The sequence below is a fragment of the Mytilus trossulus genome, chromosome 12, assembly GCF_036588685.1.
Source record: "Mytilus trossulus isolate FHL-02 chromosome 12, PNRI_Mtr1.1.1.hap1, whole genome shotgun sequence".
Lineage (NCBI taxonomy): Eukaryota > Metazoa > Mollusca > Bivalvia > Mytilida > Mytilidae > Mytilus > Mytilus trossulus.
Window position 1 is genome coordinate 11,031,673 of NC_086384.1, and position 22,199 is coordinate 11,053,871.

Consider the following 22,199-nt stretch of genomic DNA (forward strand, 5'->3'; position numbering starts at 1 on the left):
ATGGATACCTATGGATCTTCAGAACGCTGGCACTGTTGCACCATTATATTCTGCTCTACTTCATCATCATTATATTTAATTGTACGTTTCTCACAATTTCAGTACAAAATATTTTCAGTTTTTTCATTCTTTTACATATATATCTTTTGGTTTTCAATTCAGTGATATCGTTGGCTTTTTTCAAAACTACCTGTACCCTTTTTTATGACTGAAACTTCAATTTACAGAGCCATTTTCAAGCGTCAAACCCTGCTTTAAAATAAGACCTCATTTTGTCAGTGATGATACATAAATAGACCCTAAAATCTGCACCTATAGTCATTTTAGGCATGAAAAATGTTTAAATGGGTGTTTTTCAGTTTGTATTCATGCACAATTTCTACTGAGACAGTACTGTTTGGGAAAAAAATTGTCTTTTTGGGCATAATTATAAGCCAATTTTTTTTCAAATTGGGATTCTTCTCCAGGGGAAAAAGCCTTTATTCTCCACTAATTTAAGGCAAACAATATCACTGCAATTCTAGTGTTTATATTTATTTACCATGCAAAGATGTATTTTGTCATCTGTCTGATTTTTTTAAAAGTTCAAAGATCGCCAAAACCCGGAATTACCCATATCCGCTTCCGGAATCGGATCCGATATTAGAATTTTCTTCTCATGTCAGCCATTTTGTTTTCAATGTTGTTTTTGTCAGATACGATTTTACTCGAATTTACACATTATTTGTCAGCGATTTTCTGTATAAAGCTAGCGGTTGAACAAAATGAACATCGCTGTCATGAATTTAATAATGCTAAAAACAAGTTTTGAGATCGTTTATTAGGAGACTTTGGTAAAAAGGTTTGCAAAGTTATTTTTTTATTTCCTCTCAAGTCGTGCATGTCAAGCGTAGCTAGTAACCAAGTCGAAAGTCCGACTGCAAAAGTGGAAGTTCGCAGACCTCGGACAACCGCTAATTGAACCCCTGCCTCCAAATTGAAAAGATACAAAAATTTCGTCTTATAATTTAAAATTGCCGCCAACAGCATGAACAGTGGAACTTATTTTAAGACTACTGACGTAGTTGACTACGTATTGACGACAAACAATATAATATACCTACGACTTTTGCCATTTGGGAAATCTAAACTACTTGTCTTTAGAAATTTTCGGCGATTAAACATTTCATACATTTGTTCTTTGACAGCTTTAAAAGTCAAAATCTCAGGGGATAATAAAATACATAAAGATTCCTAATGTGCCCTACTTCCTACAAATGTATGTGCAACTTCAAAACTTTTGGATAAATCGACGATCATTTATGGTTTTTCTGATCATATTTTTTGTAATCAAGAATTAAATGTATGAAAAAACTGTCCAATTAGTTATGAATAACATAACATCCAGCTAGATAATAACAATGGCATATATTTCAGCATTTATTGGGTAGAACACAAATCTAGGGTGCTCGCATAAGGTATCAGGTTCGTTCGCGCCCAATACACTTTCGCACCCTACACGTTCGCACCCAAGGTCCGTTCGCACTCTACACGTTCGCGTCCAATTTTAATTCAAATTCCAGTTGAATAATTAGAAATCATGATTGTTATTATAAATTGCTTTGGTGTAAGTAAAACATTCAAGATTTTAAATGAAACACAAAAGATAATTGTTTTTAACAGCTTGGTCCCTTTGATCTGAAACTGAGTATAGTAGTCTCAGTCTGAAACAATAAAATATATCAATACACTAAATTATAACCAAAACATGATAAAATTTATTCAACACACAAAAAAAAACGTAGTCAGAATCTCACTTTTATATTTTGAAACTAAGTCAATGAAACAAAGTTATAGTAATACACTAACCAAAACATGATTAAGAGTTATTCAACACAAAATAAAACGTTGACAGAATCCCACTTTATTTAGAAAGGATTTTTTTTTAACAATACACTATCCGAAACATGATTAAGATTTATTCAACACAAAAAGAAATGCTGTCTCACTTTATTTTGAGACAATGACAAAAAATATAAGAAAACACTTGCCAAAACTTGATTACAAAGCTATAGTTATTAAACACAAAACCAATTAAAATTGGGCGCGAACATGTAGGGTGCGAACGGACTTTGGGTGTGAACATGTAGGGTATGAAAGTGAAAGGGGGCGAACATGAGTGGGTGCGAACGTGAATGGGCGCGAACATACCCGGATTCCTCGCATAAGGCAGCTTAACTGCCTAAAAATGCCCAAGCAGATGATAAAGAAACAAATTCTGAATTCAAATTCCCCCCATACCTTAATAATCTTATACTCATGATAGTCATGATAATGTTATATTTCGAAAAAAATTAATCATGATAATCTGATGGATTGTGTTGAAAAAAAACTAAATAAATGTGTTTGCATTTTGTGGAGAAAAAAAAACCCACCATAATAAAACGACTGTTATATATGGGTCAAATGATTTTACCATGTACAATATGTATCAGGAAAAAACATCTGATAATTTTTTTTAACCCTGAATTCAGCACATCCTTAAATCCATCATGTCCATAAGTTTGCTTAATTTGGTTTATGGAAAGATTGACCTTAACCTCTTTTTCATGGTTCAAAATATAATCTTTGGTCAATGTAAAGTTTTTATGAAAAGGGTCTGGCAATGGCATACATTGCATATCTGATACTATTAAGCAATAGGTCAAATATATATAGAGAGTATGAAATGATTGTAAGGAGAGTAAGGTGTGCATTCACATCTACATGTACAAATGTACATTTGTAGAAGGTTCATCTGATCTTGAACTGATTTTGATGGTTCACTGGTAAATAAATATTAAGTTTTCATTATTAAATTTGTTTCTCATTCTCAGATTCTTTAACAGTCAGGGGTGCTACTTAAACAAGTGATTTCATTATCACCTATTTCAGTGATTTTTTATATTCAGTTATCACCTATTTAAGTGATTTTGGTGTTTTCTTTGATCTTCAAATGCTTATTTCATTGATTTTCCATATTTTCACAAACTTTTCTTTAATTTTCCTACATAAATCAATTACCCCTTTATCTTTGGATATCAATTTCACCAGTGCGCTTGGGCAGTAAGTTAGTGCACTAAAGCTTTTAAAAGTACCCTTGGGAATTGTTCTGTAATCAAATATTCATTAACTACTCTTACTATCAGACAAAGGTCAACAATATTAGGTGACCTGATTGCATGTTTTTATACGACCGCAAAAATTGAAATTTTTTTGGTAGTATATTGGTATCACGTCTGCGTCGTCGTCGTCCGAATACTTTTAGTTTTCGCACTCTAACTAAGAAAATAGAAATCAATGAAATTTGAACACAAGATTTATGACCACAAAAGGAAGGTTGGGATTGATTTTGGGAGTTGAGGTCCCAACAGTTTAGGAATTAGGGGCAAAAAAGGGGCCCAAATAAGCATTTTTGTTGGTTTTCGCACCTTTACTTTAGTATAAGTAAATAGAAATCTATGAAATTTAAACACAAGGTTAATGTCAATAAAAGGAAGGTTGGGATTGATTTTGGGAGTTTTGGTCCCAACAGTTTAGGAATAAGGATCCAAAATTAAACTTTGTTTGATTTCATCAAAAATTTAATAATTGGGGTTCTTTGATATGCCGAATCTAACTGTGTATGTAGATTCTTAATTTTTGGTCCCGTTTTCAAATTGGTCTACATTAAGGTCTAAAGGGTCCAAAATTAAACTTAGTTTGATTTTAACAAAAACTGAATCCTTGGGGTTCTTTGATATGTTGAATCTAAAAATGTACTTAGATTTTTGACTATTGGCCCAGTTTTCAAGTTGGTCCAAATCGGGGTCCAAAATTAAACTTTGTTTGATTTCATCAAAAATTGAATAATTGGGGTTCTTTTATATGCCAAATCTAACTGTGTGTGTAGATTCTTAATTTTTGGTCCTGTTTTCAAATTGGTCTACATTAAAGTCCAAAGGGTCCAAAATTAAACTAAGTTTGATTTTAACAAAAATTGAATTCTTGGGCTTCTTTGATATGCTGAATCTAAACATGTAGTTAGATTTTTCATTATGGGCCCAGTTTTCAAGTTGGTCCAAATCAGGATCCAAAATTATTATACTAAGTATTGTGCAATAGCAAGAAATTTTCAATTGCACAGTATTCAGCAATAGCAAGAAATCTTCAATTGCACAGTATTGTGCAATAGCAAGAAATTTTCAATTGCACAATATTGCGCAATAGCAAGAAATCTTCAATTGCATAGTATTGTGCAATAGCAAATTTTTACAATTGCACAGTATTGCGCAATAGCAAGAAATATCTAATTGCACAATATTGTGCAATAGCAAAAAATTTTCAATTGGAGTTATCTTTCTTTGTCCAGAATAGTAGTTGAATCAACTTAAATCATTGTTTTATACAATATACAATGTATATTCACTTTTACTACCAACTGATGTACATAGTTGTTTTTTCAATGGAATTCTGGTCTTTTTACCAATAAGCTTGTGGGAAAAATATAAAAAAAATGTTATAAACACTTATTAAAGTGATTAAATTTTAACTTCTCAAATTACTTGTTTCAGTGATTTTGAAAAGTCTGAGCGAAAATTTTAAATATTTCACAGCCAAAATCACTCAAAGAAGTGATTTTGAAATCACTTGTTTAAGTACCACCCCTGACTGTTTTAAAACATAAAGCTTTAAACATAACCTAAAGTTAGTGCATTGAATGATTGAAAAGTGTACAGTATGTTCATATGGCATGGTCCATGTGACACTGGTGATAAAATCTTTTATCGTAAATATAAAGACTTTTAACATCAATTCAGTGGTGATCAGTGAAACAGGCCAGAAATTTCGTACATCAGCACTCTAGATTTTGTTACATTTTATTTGGGTAAAACTAATGATAGAAAACATTAATGCAAATGATTTTTACATATATATTTAAGATATTATGACTGTATGGCAAAATATATATGTGCGAGTGTGTACCTCTCAGAGTACACATATAATTAATTCATTCTGATTGGAATACACATTGTGTGTCAAATTGCAAACTTTGCTTTAAAAAATCTGACAATATTTTGCATTACTTTCTGTTCTGGTAATTATTATCAGCCAATGAAATTTCAGCCGTCAAAATTTTGATGGTGTATGTATTCATCTGACAAAACCAGAGGAATAGAAAGGATATAAAAAGAAGATATGGTATGATTGCCAATGCAACAACTCTTCACAAGAGACTAAATGACACAGAAATTAACAACTATAGGTCACCATACAGCCTTCATCAATGAGCATGATGAGCAAAGCCCATACAGCATAGTCAGCTGTAAATGCCATTAAAAACTAACTGTCTAATTTATGTAAAAAAAAATAATGAAAAACAAATATGTAACACAGCAACAAACGACAACCACTGAGTTACAGGGTAAAGGTCTTTATCACAGAAAGCGAATATGGAATGTTTTCAGATCCTCAGATCCTCATAAGCAAAGCTTGGACACAGATTCTGTGTTTTGATCAGGTCATTGTTAATATTGTACTTTATATTTTTAGTTGATGTACGCACACTATGATGACTTTTGGACTTCATGATGACCTTTGTTTTGTGATCTTCATACTTACTGTTGGAAAACTGCAAGGTTTGTATTAAGATAGTAATTTATAAATTGAAAATTGAAAGAAACATTTTCCCTGCATTATTAATCATAATTACCAAAGTTAATCATGTTAACATAAGTTTTGTCATTGTAATGACTAAGTCATTTTTTTGGCTTGAGACTTGTGCTGAAAAAAATGACTTCTTATTTAGTAAAAACAAAATGTACACCTTGCTGCACATTATCATAATCCTCTAGTTTACAAATATAAGAATTACAAATGAACCATCTTCACTGAGTGAACTATCTGCATTAAATTTCCACAGGTCAATCACAGGTACCAGCTGTGATAGAGGGTGTTGTTACATCCCAAGATGGCCGACAGGAAGTTCATGGCTATGAGGGTAGAAGTTTAACTGTCACATGTACGTCTGAGCTGGATATGTTAACACTGATGTATAATAATACTTACTACAATGAAACGACACAGAATAATGGAAGTTACTCAGTAAACTTCACAATTATGGCTGTGCGAGGGGATGATGGACAGAACATTACTTGTCAGTCAGTTAACTCAACAGATGGAGGAGAGTATGAGTCCTGGGCTGTCATATATTTAAGTTGTAGGTAGATCACACTTCATTTTAAACAAATTCAGGGGTTCAGGCCTTAGAGGGTTAGAATCTCCCCTTTTCTTTTGATAATCAATGATATTGAATTTGTTTGAATCGGGTCTATGGTTAGAAATTATGACAGATGTTTCAACTTTGTAATCCTGTAGTTGATGCTAATAATTTTTTGAAGTATACCAGGAATTTCAGAATATAATAGGATTAATCTGCACTAAATGTATCTCCTAGCCTAGGCTTTCCCTATTTATACAGTTAAATTAGTCAACTCATTTTAAATTTTTATGTAAACAATAAACATGCCCAATTCTTTTTTTTTTTTAAACTTTGGTAAACGATTCATAAATGTAAAAAATAAATTATAAAAGGTAAAAATTTAAAACAGTTTAATTGATATATGAAAAGGTTCTTTGTATTCATATCTTCAAATTAAACGTTATATCAAAGAGAGGTTTATTATTGATTTTGAAAGTGCATGACTGGGTCATCATCCCTACAGACTAGATTTTATCACCTATAATACATTATCAACATTACCAATATGTAATATTGAAGTCTCACTTCAGGCTATTAGTCATTCATTATAAATCTATCAGTTCATCAGCTTGAAATAGGCTGGATAGGGTTGATGGGGTAAACTAGTTTCAAATATTTTCATAATAATTAGTGTTGGTTTTTTTAACGATTGTACAATAAAATGCACTTGGTTGGTGGTTGCTTTAGACATAACTGATTGGTTGGTAAATGCTTATGAAATAATTGATGTTGGTTGTTAGTTGCTTTAGAAATAAGCGATTGGTTGGTGGTTGTTTTACATGTAGAAATAACTGATTGGTTGTTGATTGCTTATGAAATAACTGATCGGTTAGTTGCTGGTTGCTTTAGAAATAAGTGATTGGTTGTTGGTTGCTTATGAAATAAATGATAGTGGTTGGTGGTTGCTTTAGAAATAACTGATATTGGTTGGTGATTGTTTTAGAAATAATTGATTGGTCTAAAATAAACAGTATACAGAGCATGGTGTAGATAATATGTAGGTTCGTTTCGTGTGTATGTTAGCCCAGACACCATCTAATTAACTATTGATTTGACCTCAGATGACCATATAAGCGATGTAAACATAAATAACGATATGAATAGATTAAACCAACACGTGCAATTGGATTTTTATAGGTCTGTTTGATTTTATCTTATAGATTAAAAATTTATTTTTATCATTGTTTTTAACCATATAAGAATGATTTTATATAGATGGAATCAATAATCAAATGATTTACCATAGTTTCACTTTCATTGTTGACATTCTTTTTCTTTAAACAACCTGTACATGTATAATGCATGCTTTGTCAATCTCTAGCTAGGGGTTAAATTGAAGTTTACATGTATACGGATTTAATGAGGTCGACTAATTCACTTGCAAGAGATTGAGTAATTATCATTGTTTCTTCGCTTAATTTGACAAAATTGAACCATTTTGGCTGCTTAAAGAGAATTATTATTTCACTATTTCACTTTCATTATTGATTGAACAAAAAAAAATTACTTACGGTTTTTTTTAAGATATCTCATAGCTAGTGCCCCTTTAATGTGTTTGAGTGTTACTCATATGGACATTCATACTGCTAAATGTCAATTTCTTAAATTTCAATGTCATTATTTTGGTGTCTGTTTATTATATATATCATGATTATAATATTTCTGTATCTGCTTATTATTATATTTAAGTATCTGCTTCTTTTTATATTTTGGTATCTGATTATTTTTATATTTTGGTATCTGATTATTATTATATTTTAGTATCTGTTTATTATTATATTTTGATATCTGCTGATTATAATTATATTTTTTTATCTATTCAGTAAAACCAACTGACGTTAGATTAGAAGGTGTATTTTCAGTAGAAGAAAATGATAATGCAACTTTCACATGCACGTCCATAGGAAGTCGTCCTGGACCAGATGTGACCATGTTTTATATTAATAATGCAGTCTTAAATAAATCATCCACTGTTGTGTATGACAATACTACAGACACCTATACAGCGTCTGTGACTGAGACTAGAATGATAGATAGAGGGTATAATAGTGTGCCTGTTTTTTGTTATGTGGCAATGACAAAATTAGCATATACCAACTTTGACAGGGAGAGATTAGATGTACATTGTAAGTACAATTTAGCAAACAATTAGATTAAATCAGTATTATTTTTGACACAACTTTTTGGAATTTTGGGTCCTCAATGCTCTTCAACCTTGTACTTGTTTGGCTTCATAACTATTTTGATCTGAGTGTCACTGATGAGTCTTATGTAGACGAACATGTGTCTGGCATATTAAATTATAAGCCTGGTACCTTTGATAACTAATTATACTTGAGAAAAAAGAGATCAGTATAGTCTTAATGTGCTTATACAGTTAGGTTTTGGTGTATCTCAATAGCAATTATTCAAATAGTTAACAAATTGCAGTTTGAACTATTCTCCTACAAACATATTGTTGTATGTTGTTAGGTTACTTTGTCAATAACATACTACATATGAATAAAACAAGATGTGGTTTATAAAATTATTGGTGTTTACAGTTTATCTTTATCTATAATGATATTCAAGATAATTACCAAAAACGGCAAAATTTCTTTAAAATTACTAATTCAGGGGCAGCAACACAACAAAGGGTTGTCTAATTCATCTGAAAATTTCAGGGCAGATAGATCTTGACGTGATAAACGAATTTATCCAGATCAGATTTGCTTTAAATGCTTTGGTTTTTGAGTTATAAGCCTTTTTTAACATCCAAAAAAAGAAATCAAGCGTTCAACATATGGTTTAAAAAAAAAAAAAGAGCGTGGAGGAAATACCAAGGGGGAATTAAAAAAACAATTTGCAGAAGGAAACATATAACATGTTACACATCAGAGCTAATGACTGAAAGAACAAACAATAGCCCACAAAATACAGTGGCTACAACAAGTGGAACTTTCACATGATCACATGTGACACAATATACCATCCCAGTGAACAAATTCATGACACATGTCCAAATGTAAAGCTCTTATTCTCTCGCTGTTTACTAAAATGTAAACAAATGCAACAGAAACTGCTGTATAACAAATATACCATAGTTAATTCAGCCTTTTCCGAATCTATCGACTATGGGAAATCTCATTGTCCATAGACTCCATACGCAAAAATAAAAATAACTTAATGTCATTGGTTTAATTTCCATTGTTTAGCACAGTTAAACCAATCACAACGGTTTGATGTAGGCTTTTGAAAATATTACCCATAATGCATTAGATTCTGAAACGGTGAATTGCAAGACCTGAAAATGGCAAAAAAACAAGATGGATAACAAAAGGCAATCAAAAACAAGGTTGCAGAATTTTGATACTAACAGCCACATGCAAATGAAGAGTGGCCAAACTAGTTTTAGGAAAGGCCAAACATTATTTTCATTCACATATATACATACAAAATCAGTATAATTTTGTCAAATTTTGTTTGTTTAAAAATGGTTTTATCATTGAAAACATTAGAAAGAAAAAACCTGACGATTCTAAGATGTAAATCAAGTTTATCTAATAAAGGGAGATAATCTTATTGAAGATAGTCCTGACATAAACCAAGTTTATCTAATAAGGGGAGATAATCTTTTATTGAAGATAGCCCTGACATAAACCAAGTTTATCTAATAAGGGGAGATAATCTTTTATTGCAGATGGTCCTGATGTAAACCAAGTTCATCTGACTGGAGGTACGTCTGGTGATGAAGGATATACAGAAACCTTTAAATGCAGCACAGGAAACACTAACCCCAATGCAACTATTCGATGGTTTAATGGCTCAGTAGAAGTTTTCCCACCAAACCCACCAGATGTTGTGGAACATAAATCGACTAAGGCTTTTTATACAAGGGTAATAATTTTGTTGTTTTCACTCTTTCTTCATTTGAAGTTTTCTTCAAATTCACCTAGTTAGCCTGATATATTTACCTACAAATCATTATACATACACAGTGGCAGATCCAGAACTTTTCTCATAATAAAAGGGGGGCACTCATGTCACGCTTCAGTGATTCCCTATATAATCAACCAAATTTCCCACTCCAAAGGGGGCCCTGTCTATGATACATTTGATATATTTGATGTATGGAATGATTGTAATGAGAACATGTCTGTCTGTTAAGGATAATCTGACATTGACCTTATTTTCATGGTTCATTGGTCAATATAAAGTATTCTTGTTTTTTTTCAAATACTTATTATTTTTAGCAATAGGATGATAGGTCAGCTATATATTTGATGTTTGGAATAATTGCAAGGTCTACATGTCCTGGCCTTGACCTCATTTCATGGATCAGTGATCAAGGATTAAGTTAAGTTATAGGTCCATTTCTCAAATACTGTAAGCAGTAGGTCAACAATATGTTGTGTTTAGAAGGATTTTATTGGGTGCATGGTTCTCTGTCAGGTATAATCTGACCATGATCAGGTGGGATAGGGCATTCAGAACTGATTCCAGGAATTCATATTATACTTCCCTGTTCAGTTATCAACAGATTTTATTTTGGAAGGCTTGAAGAAGTTCACTATCTTTTTAATATCAGGGGCTGCATATCAAATGGTTCTTACCATACCTATCAAAATAAGATGTGGTATAATTGCCAAAGAGAAACTCTCTACCAGAGACATAGAAGTTAATTACTTTATGCATATATGGCCACCAACAATGAGGAAAACCAATACAGCCTAATTCCTCCTTATGTCTTTGATTTAAATTATACAGACGAAGTGTTTGTTATAATTATATTTTCATAATTGAAGTAAATTACTATGTAAGTTTCACCTTTGTAACTTAAACATAAATTAAAACATATCTGTTTGGTATCTGTTTAACAATAGTACTGATTAAAGGGGAAGGTGTCTTAAAACCAATGTCTGCTAAGCATAGTACTACAAAGCAAGAGTACTGATTAAAAGGGAAGGCATTACAATTGCTTCTTAATACCTGAATTCAAAAAGTAGTGTTTTAATAGAAATAAAATACTTAGACACACTAAACCCTAACGGGAGGGATTGTGCCTGATATTCATATGATGAAGACATAATCTTTCAATCAGTTTAATTGAGGTCTGGAGCTGGCATGTCAGTTAACTGCTAGTAGTCTGTTGTTATTTATGTATTATTGTCATTTTATTTATTTTCTTTTGTTACATCTTTTGACATCGGACTCGGACTTCTCTTGAACTGAATTTTAATGTGCCTATTGTTAAGCTTTTACTTTTCTACATTGGCTAGAGGTATAGGGGGAGGGTTGAGATCTCATAAACATGTTTAACCCCGCCGCAATTTTGCGCCTGTCCCAAGTCAGGAGCCTCTGGCCTTTGTTAGTCTTGTATGATTTTAAATTTTAGTTTCTTGTGTATTATTCGGAGTTTAGTATGACGTTCATTGTCACTGTACTATTATGCATATTTTTAGGGGCCAGCTGAAGGACACATAAGGGTGCGGGAATTCTCGCTACATTGAAGACCCATTGGTTGCCTTCAGCTGTTGTCTGCTCTATGGTCGGGTGGTTGTCGCTTTGACATATGGACCATAATTTGCTATTGGGCTCGTTTCCTATAACTATAGAAAAGTGATAAAATGTGAATTACTGTAAGAAAAGTTGCAACTACATCTAAAGATGCCATTATTTTTATCAACATACAAGTGTATGCTACTCTTCCCTAGAAAAAAAATTAAAATATACGAATTTCAAAGATTCTACAACCATATTTTTGTGTCGTTTCTCGCGTTACTTTTTGCTTCCGAAGAGCATAACGCTGACTGATTTATAGATAATCGTCACCGGCAAATTCGTAACTTTTGCTTTCAAATAACAAAGAACCAATAAGAATAGTGAGAAGAAAATGCCGAGAACTATAAGTATTTTTGTAGCAGATGTAAGAACAGTGGCATGATTTTTGTGTCCGATTTCGTAACGCAATTTTTAGATGATGTAATCTGCTTTGTTGTAATAGAATTCTTAAAAACAATATGCAAATATGAACTCTCGCGAGATGTTCAAACAGGTAAATCCGAGATGATTTACATTCTTGTTTTGATCTTCGTAATAATTAAATAAGAAAATTACGTTATCGTAATGCGTTACATTTCACACGAAACAGAAGTCCAGTTATTTATTAAAATTGTTTTTGTCCTTAAGTTCTAATCATTTCCGGTCATACCTGAAACATGTGACTTACATGTGATCACGCCCTTACAGCCGGACATACGATATACTAGTTCCAAACATTGTTTTTGTTTTCAACGGGATGATAGCAAACATAATATGTAGACTTGTTTCGACTTGTTTAGAAAAGGAAAATACAATTTCAAAGAGATTGCGCCGGGGGTCTATTATTTTTCCTATGTGCATAATGTTACATACGATCTTGTGTGAAAATAAATGCCCAATGACTTGACAAAATCGATTTCAGATTTGACCGACGTTTAAACACACTACGTTTCCCAATAACGATGTTACGTCTCTTATCATGGTGCCGATGTTCGTTGGATTGATTTTGCTTCAGCAGTAAATATTACTGGATATTTTAGGTAAATAAAGATAATTAAATGAAAAATGCATGTTAATATACCGTTACACTTGGAATGTACAAAGTTGGTAACTTTGTCACAATTTTTAATTAATATTTTTTATTCATGTTCTGCAAACACTTTTCAGAAACGCAATGAACATGTCAAAGGAAAAGTAAACATTTACCAGGCATAACTTGAAAGGAAGTACTTTATTGATTTTAGCCCACTAAAGTAGGTTAAAATGTGGAAACCATGTAGATGGTGTACAGGTCACAAATATCACATGGTGCCTATTTTAAAGATTTTAATTCCAAGTTAAAAGTTTTTTTCTTTACTGGATTTAAAGAATTTTACATTGCCAATGATTTGGAATAAATTTTATATAACTGGAATTTCAAAACCAAATATAAATATATTTTTTTGGCCAAAACATCAAGATACATTGATTATGGTATCCTGTATCAATGAAGAAAATATGGAAAATTCTGAATAAATTGTACTAATTGTTTTCAAAACAAGCACATATTTAGGAGTTTTATAATACTGTTACATTTAAGATGGATTTCAAGAAAAAGTATACTGTTCAGATTATTTTAAGCAGATTTTGCAATAAAATAAAACTAAAAAAATGCTTTCGGTTTCTTATAGTTTCCTGTCACATTTAAAAAAAACCTTTAATATAACATTGAAAATAGATTTTAAATATTAACATGAAGCAAGTAACACTAGTAATGGTGTTTATTTATGCCTTTTAAATTATATTGTGCAAAATAAAGAAAATAAAGATTGGTTTTCTGTTTGGTTACCTGTCACGTAAACGGTGAATCAAAATGTATAAATTTTTTCTCGAAAAACTCAATTGTTCCATTCATACTATTCTAACACCAACACAAACCACAAAATACCATTTAAAATTTTAGAACTTATAAAAAAGGATACAAAAAAAAACAAAGGCCGAATACCAAATTATGGTCCATATTCACCATTTCCTTTTTCAATTTTATGTATATTTTGATTTTTTATCTAAATAGCTTGAAAACTAGGTTTTAAAATGGCAAAATTATTCTTATTGTGATATTATTAATTTATTTTTAGTAACAACCTCACTCGAAAAGAATCATAGTAAATTAGTTAACTAAGTTGCTTACAGAAAGATGTTAATGTTGGTAAAATATATATGAGAATTTACTCTGAAGTAATTTTGTTCACAAATTTAAGAAGAGTAATATATATGGATTATACAGGTCAATGTTATCATTTCAACATGTTTTTTTAAAATCAACCGACTGCCTATTTATTTACCAACAAGATAAACATAATTTTTAAAAATTGAAGAATTTGTTGGGTTTTTTGGCAGTAACAGTGTCCAGATAAAACTAGTTTCACACCTTTTCATCTTTTTTTCAGAAATGGTACAGTTCCTCCCAAGAATGGAAGATTAAATTCAGTAGATACCACAAGGGTACAGTTATAAAGTGTGTTGTTCTGGGTACAAACAATATATCTGTCACAGTTACAAAGACGATATCAGATATATATTGTAAGTACAGTTAAGCAAAATTATATCCGGGTGAAATTTGATCCGGAGGAAAAAATGTCACAGTAGTTGTTGTTATTTTTTTATCCGGAGGGAAATATTTCCCTGGGATATTTTTTCCTTTGCCGTGAAATTCTATCTGGGTAGTTAACTTATTGAATAGTTATTACAAAAAACTTATCCTTGAAAAATACTATGAAATAATAAAAGTGTATTTGAATTAAACCAATTTTGTAAAAAACAAAACGTATTTAAATGGGAATTATTTCGCAAATTATCATTGAAAAAATTTCCTGAAAAAGTTCTTTTAAAAGAAAATGATCATTAAACATAAGAAAGAACACCAGAAATAATTTCAAAGATCGTAATTGTGAAATAATATCATGATTAAATAAGGTAAGTGAAATACATGTAAAAGTGAGTTGTTTTCAGATCTCAGTAGAAAATATAAATTAAAACGTAAAGGTAGAAATATAGTTGCGTTACTACTGTTAACAGTAATGGAAGAATTTGATTATGATAATATTTTTAACCATATAAATAGTCTGGGGACAAAGATGTTGTTGTTGATTATATGAAAACCAGATACATTATAGCATAACAATTAATTGGAACAAAAGCTATTTAAACAGCTGGATAGTATTTACCTGTGAAATAATATCTGTCTTATTAAAAATTTATGTTGTAAGTCATCTTGTTATATAAATGAATATATAAAAATAAGATTCAAGGAAAAATTTCACTATGAAATAGATTCAGGAATATATCATATTAATATCTTTAAAATATAAATTGCTCATAATTACCTCCCTTTGATAAATTATGCAAATTTGTTCTACCTTTGTGAAACATTTTATAATTAAAGTCAGGTATATATTGATTGCGAGTAACTTACATACTAGTTAATGGGAGTATATTTCACAAGGTTCTATGAAATATGATACGGCTCAAATATACCGGTACGTACTATCCGCAAAACACAGATAGATTTTCACTCCTCTGGAAAAATTCTACCTGTGAAATACCATGCCTGGACAAAAATTACCGTGACAAAATATCCTCAGGATAAAATATCACAGAGGAAGAAATAAACCGTTACAATAAAGTGTGTTGTTCTGGGTACAAACAATAGATCTGTCACAGTAACAAAGACAATATCAGATATATATTGTAAGTAGAGTTATAAAGTGTGTTGTTCTGGGTTCAAAAACAATATATCTGTCACAGTTACAAAGACGATATCAGATATATATTGTAAGTACAGTTATAAAGTGTGTTGTTCTGGTTACAAACAATAGATCTGTCATAGTTACAAAGACAATATCAGATATATATTGTAAGTACAGTTATAAAGTGTGTTGTTCTGGGTACAAACAATAGATCTGTCACAGTTACAAAGACGATATCAGATATATATTGTAAGTACAGTTATAAAGTGTGTTGTTCTGGGTACAAACAATAGATCTGTCACAGTTACAAAGACAATATCAGATATATATTGTAAGTACAGTTATAAAGTGTGTTGTTCTGGGTACAAACAATAGATCTGTCACAGTTACAAAGACGATATCAGATATATATTGTAAGTACAGTTATAAAGTGTGTTGTTCTGGGTACAAACAATAGATCTGTCACAGTTACAAAGACGATATCAGATATATATTGTAAGTACAGTTATAAAGTGTGTTGTTCTGGGTACAAACAATAGATCTGTCACAGTTACAAAGACGATATCAGATATATATTGTAAGTACAGTTATAAAGTGTGTTGTTCTGGGTACAAACAATAGATCTGTCACAGTAACAAAGACAATATCAGATATATACTGTAAGTATAGTTATAAAGTGTGTTGTTCTGGGTTCAAACAATAGATCTGTCACAGTTACAAAGACGATATCAGATATATATTGTAAGTACAGTTATAAAGTGTGTTGTTCTGGGTACAAACAATAGATCTGTCACAGTTACAAAGACAATATCAGATATATATTGTAAGTACAGTTATAAAGTGTGTTGTTCTGGGTTCAAACAATAGATCTGTCACAGTTACAAAGACGATATCAGATATATATTGTAAGTACAGTTATAAAGTGTGTTGTTCTGGGTACAAACAATATATCTGTCACAGTTACAAAGACAATATCAGATATATATTGTAAGTACAGTTATAAAGTGTGTTGTTCTGGGTACAAACAATAGATCTGTCACAGTTACAAAGACAATATCAGATATATATTGTAAGTACAGTTATAAAGTGTGTTGTTCTGGGTACAAACAATAGATCTGTCACAGTTACAAAGACGATATCAGATATATATTGTAAGTACAGTTATAAAGTGTGTTGTTCTGGGTACAAACAATAGATCTGTCACAGTTACAAAGACGATATCAGATATATATTGTAAGTACAGTTATAAAGTGTGTTGTTCTGGGTACAAACAATAGATCTGTCACAGTTACAAAGACGATATCAGATATATATTGTAAGTACAGTTATAAAGTGTGTTGTTCTGGGTACAAACAATAGATCTGTCACAGTAACAAAGACAATATCAGATATATACTGTAAGTATAGTTATAAAGTGTGTTGTTCTGGGTTCAAACAATAGATCTGTCACAGTTACAAAGACGATATCAGATATATATTGTAAGTACAGTTATAAAGTGTGTTGTTCTGGGTACAAACAATAGATCTGTCACAGTTACAAAGACAATATCAGATATATATTGTAAGTACAGTTATAAAGTGTGTTGTTCTGGGTTCAAACAATAGATCTGTCACAGTAACAAAGACGATATCAGATATATATTGTAAGTGCAGTTATAAAGTGTGTTGTTCTGGGTACAAACAATATATCTGTCACAGTTACAAAGACGATATCAGATATATATTGTAAGTACAGTTATAAAGTGTGTTGTTCTGGGTACAAACAATATATCTGTCACAGTTACAAAGACGATATCAGATATATATTGTAAGTACAGTTATAAAGTGTGTTGTTCTGGGTACAAACAATAGATCTGTCAGACTGTCACAGTTACAAAGACAATATCAGATATATATTGTAAGTACAGTTATAAAGTGTGTTGTTCTGGGTTCAAACAATAGATCTGTCACAGTTACAAAGACGATATCAGATATATATTGTAAGTACAGTTATAAAGTGTGTTGTTCTGGGTACAAACAATATATCTGTCACAGTTACAAAGACGATATCAGATATATATTGTAAGTACAGTTATAAAGTGTGTTGTTCTGGGTACAAACAATATATCTGTCACAGTTACAAAGACGATATCAGATATATATTGTAAGTACAGTTATAAAGTGTGTTGTTCTGGGTACAAACAATAGATCTGTCACAGATCAGATATATATTGTAAGTACAGTTATAAAGTGTGTTGTTCTTGGTACAAACAATAGATCTGTCACAGTTACAAAGACAATATCAGATATATATTGTAAGTACAGTTATAAAGTGTGTTGTTCTGGGTACAAACAATAGATCTGTCACAGTTACAAAGACGATATCAGATATATATTGTAAGTACAGTTATTAAGTGTATTGTTCTGGGTACAAACAATATATCTGTCACAGTTACAAAGACGATATCAGATATATATTGTAAGTACAGTTATAAAGTGTGTTGTTCTGGGTACAAGCAATATATCTGTCACAGTTACAAAGACGATATCAGATATATATTGTAAGTACAGTTATTAAGTGTATTGTTCTGGGTACTAACAATAGATCTGTCACAGTTACAAAGACAATATCAGATATATATTGTAAGTACAGTTAACTGTTAAGCTTGTTGTCATAAACTGGGTTGACTTGAAATATCTGATGTATCGAAGTTTTCCCGTGGTTTGGAACTTTTGTTCGATATAAATACATGTATTATTTGGACTCTGAATTGTCAATTTGGATGAGTTGAAATATACTTTTTTACATTGGCTAGAGATATAGGGGGAGGGTTGAGATGTCATTAACATGTTTAACCCCGCCACAATTTTGCGCCTGTCCCAAGTCAGGAGCCCCTGGCCATTGTTATTCTTGTATGCTTTTTAATTTTAGTGTTTTGTGTATAATTCGGAGTTTAGTATGACGTCCATTATCACTGTACTAGTATACATATTTTTTGAGGGGTCAGCTGAAGGACACCTACAGGTGGGGGTGTTTCTCGCTACATTGAAGACCCATTGGTGGCCTTCAGCTGTTGTTTGCTCTATGCAGCTATGGTCGGGTTGTTGTCGCTTTGACACATTCCCCATTTCCTTTTCAATTTTATGTTTTGAAAATATATAATAAGAAGATGTGGTATGATTGCCAATGAGACAACTATCCACAAAAGAGAAAAATGACACAGAGTCACAGACATTAACAACTATAGATCATGGTACAGCCTTCCAACAATGAGCAAAGCCCATTCAGCATAGTAGTCTTTTCTGCTTTACTAAATGCTTTGATAATATTAAAAAAAAATTGGTCATCTTGATACTTCATATTGCTTTACTTTAAAGGCTGGTGAAGGTCATCCAAATGAGGGAGGCTCCGCTTAGGATTAAGTTAACTATATTATGTGTTAGATTTTATAATCTTTATTCCTCAATTTAAATTTTTCCATTTTTGTATTTTTAGACAAACCAGAGTTAGAGATAACAGGGCACCAGTTGATAGATAATGTAACAGGACACTGTATCTATAATGAAGGAGAAACACTAAATCTGACGTGTACCTTGTTAGGAGCTAATCCAATGACCACAGTTACCTTTAGTAGTCCTGGAACATCAGGTAATTCATAGCATATACTTTGATGTTTGAGCTAATACTGGATAAACCTGTGGCAAAAAGAAAAATAACAAAAATACTGAACCCTGAGAAAAATTCAAAACAGAAAAGTCAAATGGCAAAATACTAAGCTCAAACACATGAAACGAATGGATATCAACTGTAATATTCCTAACTTGGCACAGGCGTTTTCTTACGGAGAAAATTGTAGATTCAACCTGGATTCATAGCTAGGTAAACCTCTCACTTGTATGACAGTTGCATAAAACTTCTCCCTTGTTTGACACGTCACAGATGCATAAAATTCCATTATATGATATAGTTTGATAACATAGGAATAAAGTGTATCTGTTTAGTTCTAATAATACAAAGAACAAAGATCATAATGTATTTCTTACAGCTAATTTTCTAAAGCATGTAGAGCAAGACTTAAGTTAGCTTGCTTGCTTTGTTTTCATATTATATAATCATTAGAATAACACCCAATTAAATTCAAATATTATATATACAGGTAAAACTATGCCTATATATATATTGTTTAAAGATGTCACTCTTATTTACAAAGCTTGTATAAACAATTATACAAGCAAAGCAAGCAAGCCAACCAAAGTTTTGCTTTACATGCATTAGGAAATTAACTGTAATAATGTACATGATGTAGGAAGATGTTCATTATATTTAAAAAAAAATTTTAAGTAACTATATATATAAAGAATGATTATCAATCTTTTCATAGATCTTTTAATCATTATAATGATATTTTCCAGGATCGAATACAGCATCTTTGATCATACCAGACATCAAAACACGTCATGACAATGACTTTTTTTACTGTTCATCATCTAACTCTGCTGGGTATAGTGAGATTACTATAAGGCTTGATGTTCAATGTAAGTACATCTACATTTTTATACCCACGTCAGGCATCATGTTTTTCCGTCTGTTCCTTTTCATCTGTCCGTTCTTTCCTTTGTTTGTCTGTGCCGCTTCAGGTTAAAGTTTTGGTCAACGTAGATTTAATGAAGTTAAAGTCCAATCAACTTGAAACTTAGTTCACATGTTCTTTTTAAGAATGTAGGACAGAAATTCACAGGAAAAAAAGTCACAGAAAAAAAGTCATGGACAAAAAGTCACAGGACTAAAAGTCACAATTCATTTTTTCTGATTATTTTCTTTGAAAAAAAAATGCTTATTTTTACAAAAACATTTTTGTAACTTTCTTGAAGTAATTTATATTAACCAACTTTGAAAGCAAAATTTATCAAAAAATATCAAAGATGATCAAATGATTGTTAATAAAACAAAATGTCAAAGTAGATTTCCACTTAAATGGCTTCATGGTGCCAAGAAATATGTCATTTGCATGATTAAAATTAAATTAATCTTCATTTTTCAAGTAAAATGATAAATTTCATTAACTTTAATATGAATATATGTATTAAAAAGTAAATTTCAAGATATTTCTCTTATATATTCAAATAATTGTCAAAGAAATATTTGTCACTTTTTGTCCTATCAAATTTATAACTTTATGTCCTTTGACATTTTGTCCTGTGACTTTCTGTCTGTTTATCTCTTTATATGATCTTTCTAATTTTAATGCCAAATTAGAGTTTCAACCTGAACCCCAATTTTACAGTCCACTGATCATAGAAAATGTCAGTGCAGATATGGCATCCATGCACTATCATACATGTGATGCTTCTGGCAGTGGTCAAAATCTCCTGCTTTTTAGACCTTCTTCCATCCCTCCTGTTTTGAAAATGTCAACCTGGAAAAATTTTCAGTAGACATTTTTGGGTGCGTCTAAACACTGCTAAAGAGTCCTAGTGCACTAAGGACTTATAACATGCCACTAAGGACTAGATGGAGAGCTGTTACGTGAATTTTGTTTTCATATAATGGTAGAGAATGATATTTAATGAATAAAGTTCAATTTTTTTGTAGAAAAATAATCAAAGATAAATAAGATATTCAACATTATTTAGACATGTGCCTGTATTTCTTTGATGTTCCGAAAATCAATGAACCGTTTGACACGTGTCTAATTACATAACTGATTACACGGGAATCATGCTATTTGTTGTGTTTAATGGACAAGATGGTGTGTTCCCATTTCGCCTTAGCTGTGAATTCCAGGTAAAAAAGGTATAAAATATACTAAGGCCAGATGGGAATTGAACTAAGGCGAAATGTGAATTTAGATAAAAAATATTAAATAAACAACAAGAAATGGAAGTTTTTAACGACCTTGACTGGCTATACAGTTAAATAAACAAATTAAACCTTTGTGTTTTTATAGCAATTTGAACAACATGTAATAAGGGATTTGTTTCTCTTTAAGTATTTTTTTTTAATAAATTAAGTGATTTCAAAAGCTGTGAAATCAGGAAAAATCTACAATAAAATAAATGTAGTTGGAAAGTTGCTTCTATTGAAATATTGTTTGTTGATATTTCATAAAAGTTTCAATTTTTTTAAATTCTTGCAGTTAAAAAAATAAAAATAATTTAATTATCCTTTACATTATGCAACAAAAAAAGTTTAATAGAAAGGAAAACAAAGCCTTGTTTAATTACATAACAGAAACTTTAATAAAAACAAAACAATTAAAAAATCTCCAAAACTGTCATGACTGTGCTATTAAAATTATATATCACAAATAAATTATCTGTTGTTGAATAACCCTTTCTAAAACCACATTGGTTTTCGTTTAAAATCATGAATTCTGTAGTGAAAAGATGTAGTCTCTCGCATAAAATTGCGGTAAAAAGTTTCCCCATACAACTCAAAATGGTAATTGGTCTAAAATTTTTGGGGTCCAACTTGCTACCTTTATTTTTATAGACAGGCTTAATGTAACCAACTAGCCAACTGTCAGGTATAATACCAGTGCGAAATATAACGTTAAATAATTTTTCGTAAAATTAAATGAATAAACTAGCTGTAGACTTGATATATTCATCTATTATACGATCATCCCCAAATGCTTTATCATTTTTCAGGTTTTGATGTCCTTTAGAATTTCGTCTTTAGAAATTCTTCTGTTTAGATCTTCATTAAGCCT

General features: G+C 31.1%; 1 protein-coding gene across 2 annotated transcripts in view; it reads left to right on the top strand.

Moving 5' to 3' along the window:
- The first annotated feature begins 526 nt into the window (after positions 1–526).
- The window catches only part of LOC134693351 (hemicentin-1-like), a 43,648-nt gene continuing 21,975 nt past the window's right edge, over positions 527–22,199 (top strand). For both annotated transcript variants that reach the window (XM_063554120.1, XM_063554121.1), the window contains exons 1-8: positions 527–841; positions 5,551–5,636; positions 5,921–6,217; positions 8,083–8,385; positions 9,939–10,135; positions 14,209–14,341; positions 18,983–19,135; positions 19,900–20,022. In XM_063554120.1, the coding sequence (XP_063410190.1) occupies positions 5,567–5,636; positions 5,921–6,217; positions 8,083–8,385; positions 9,939–10,135; positions 14,209–14,341; positions 18,983–19,135; positions 19,900–20,022 (1,276 nt within the window). In that variant the 5' untranslated portion in view covers positions 527–841; positions 5,551–5,566. The remainder of the gene's footprint in view (positions 842–5,550; positions 5,637–5,920; positions 6,218–8,082; positions 8,386–9,938; positions 10,136–14,208; positions 14,342–18,982; positions 19,136–19,899; positions 20,023–22,199) is intronic.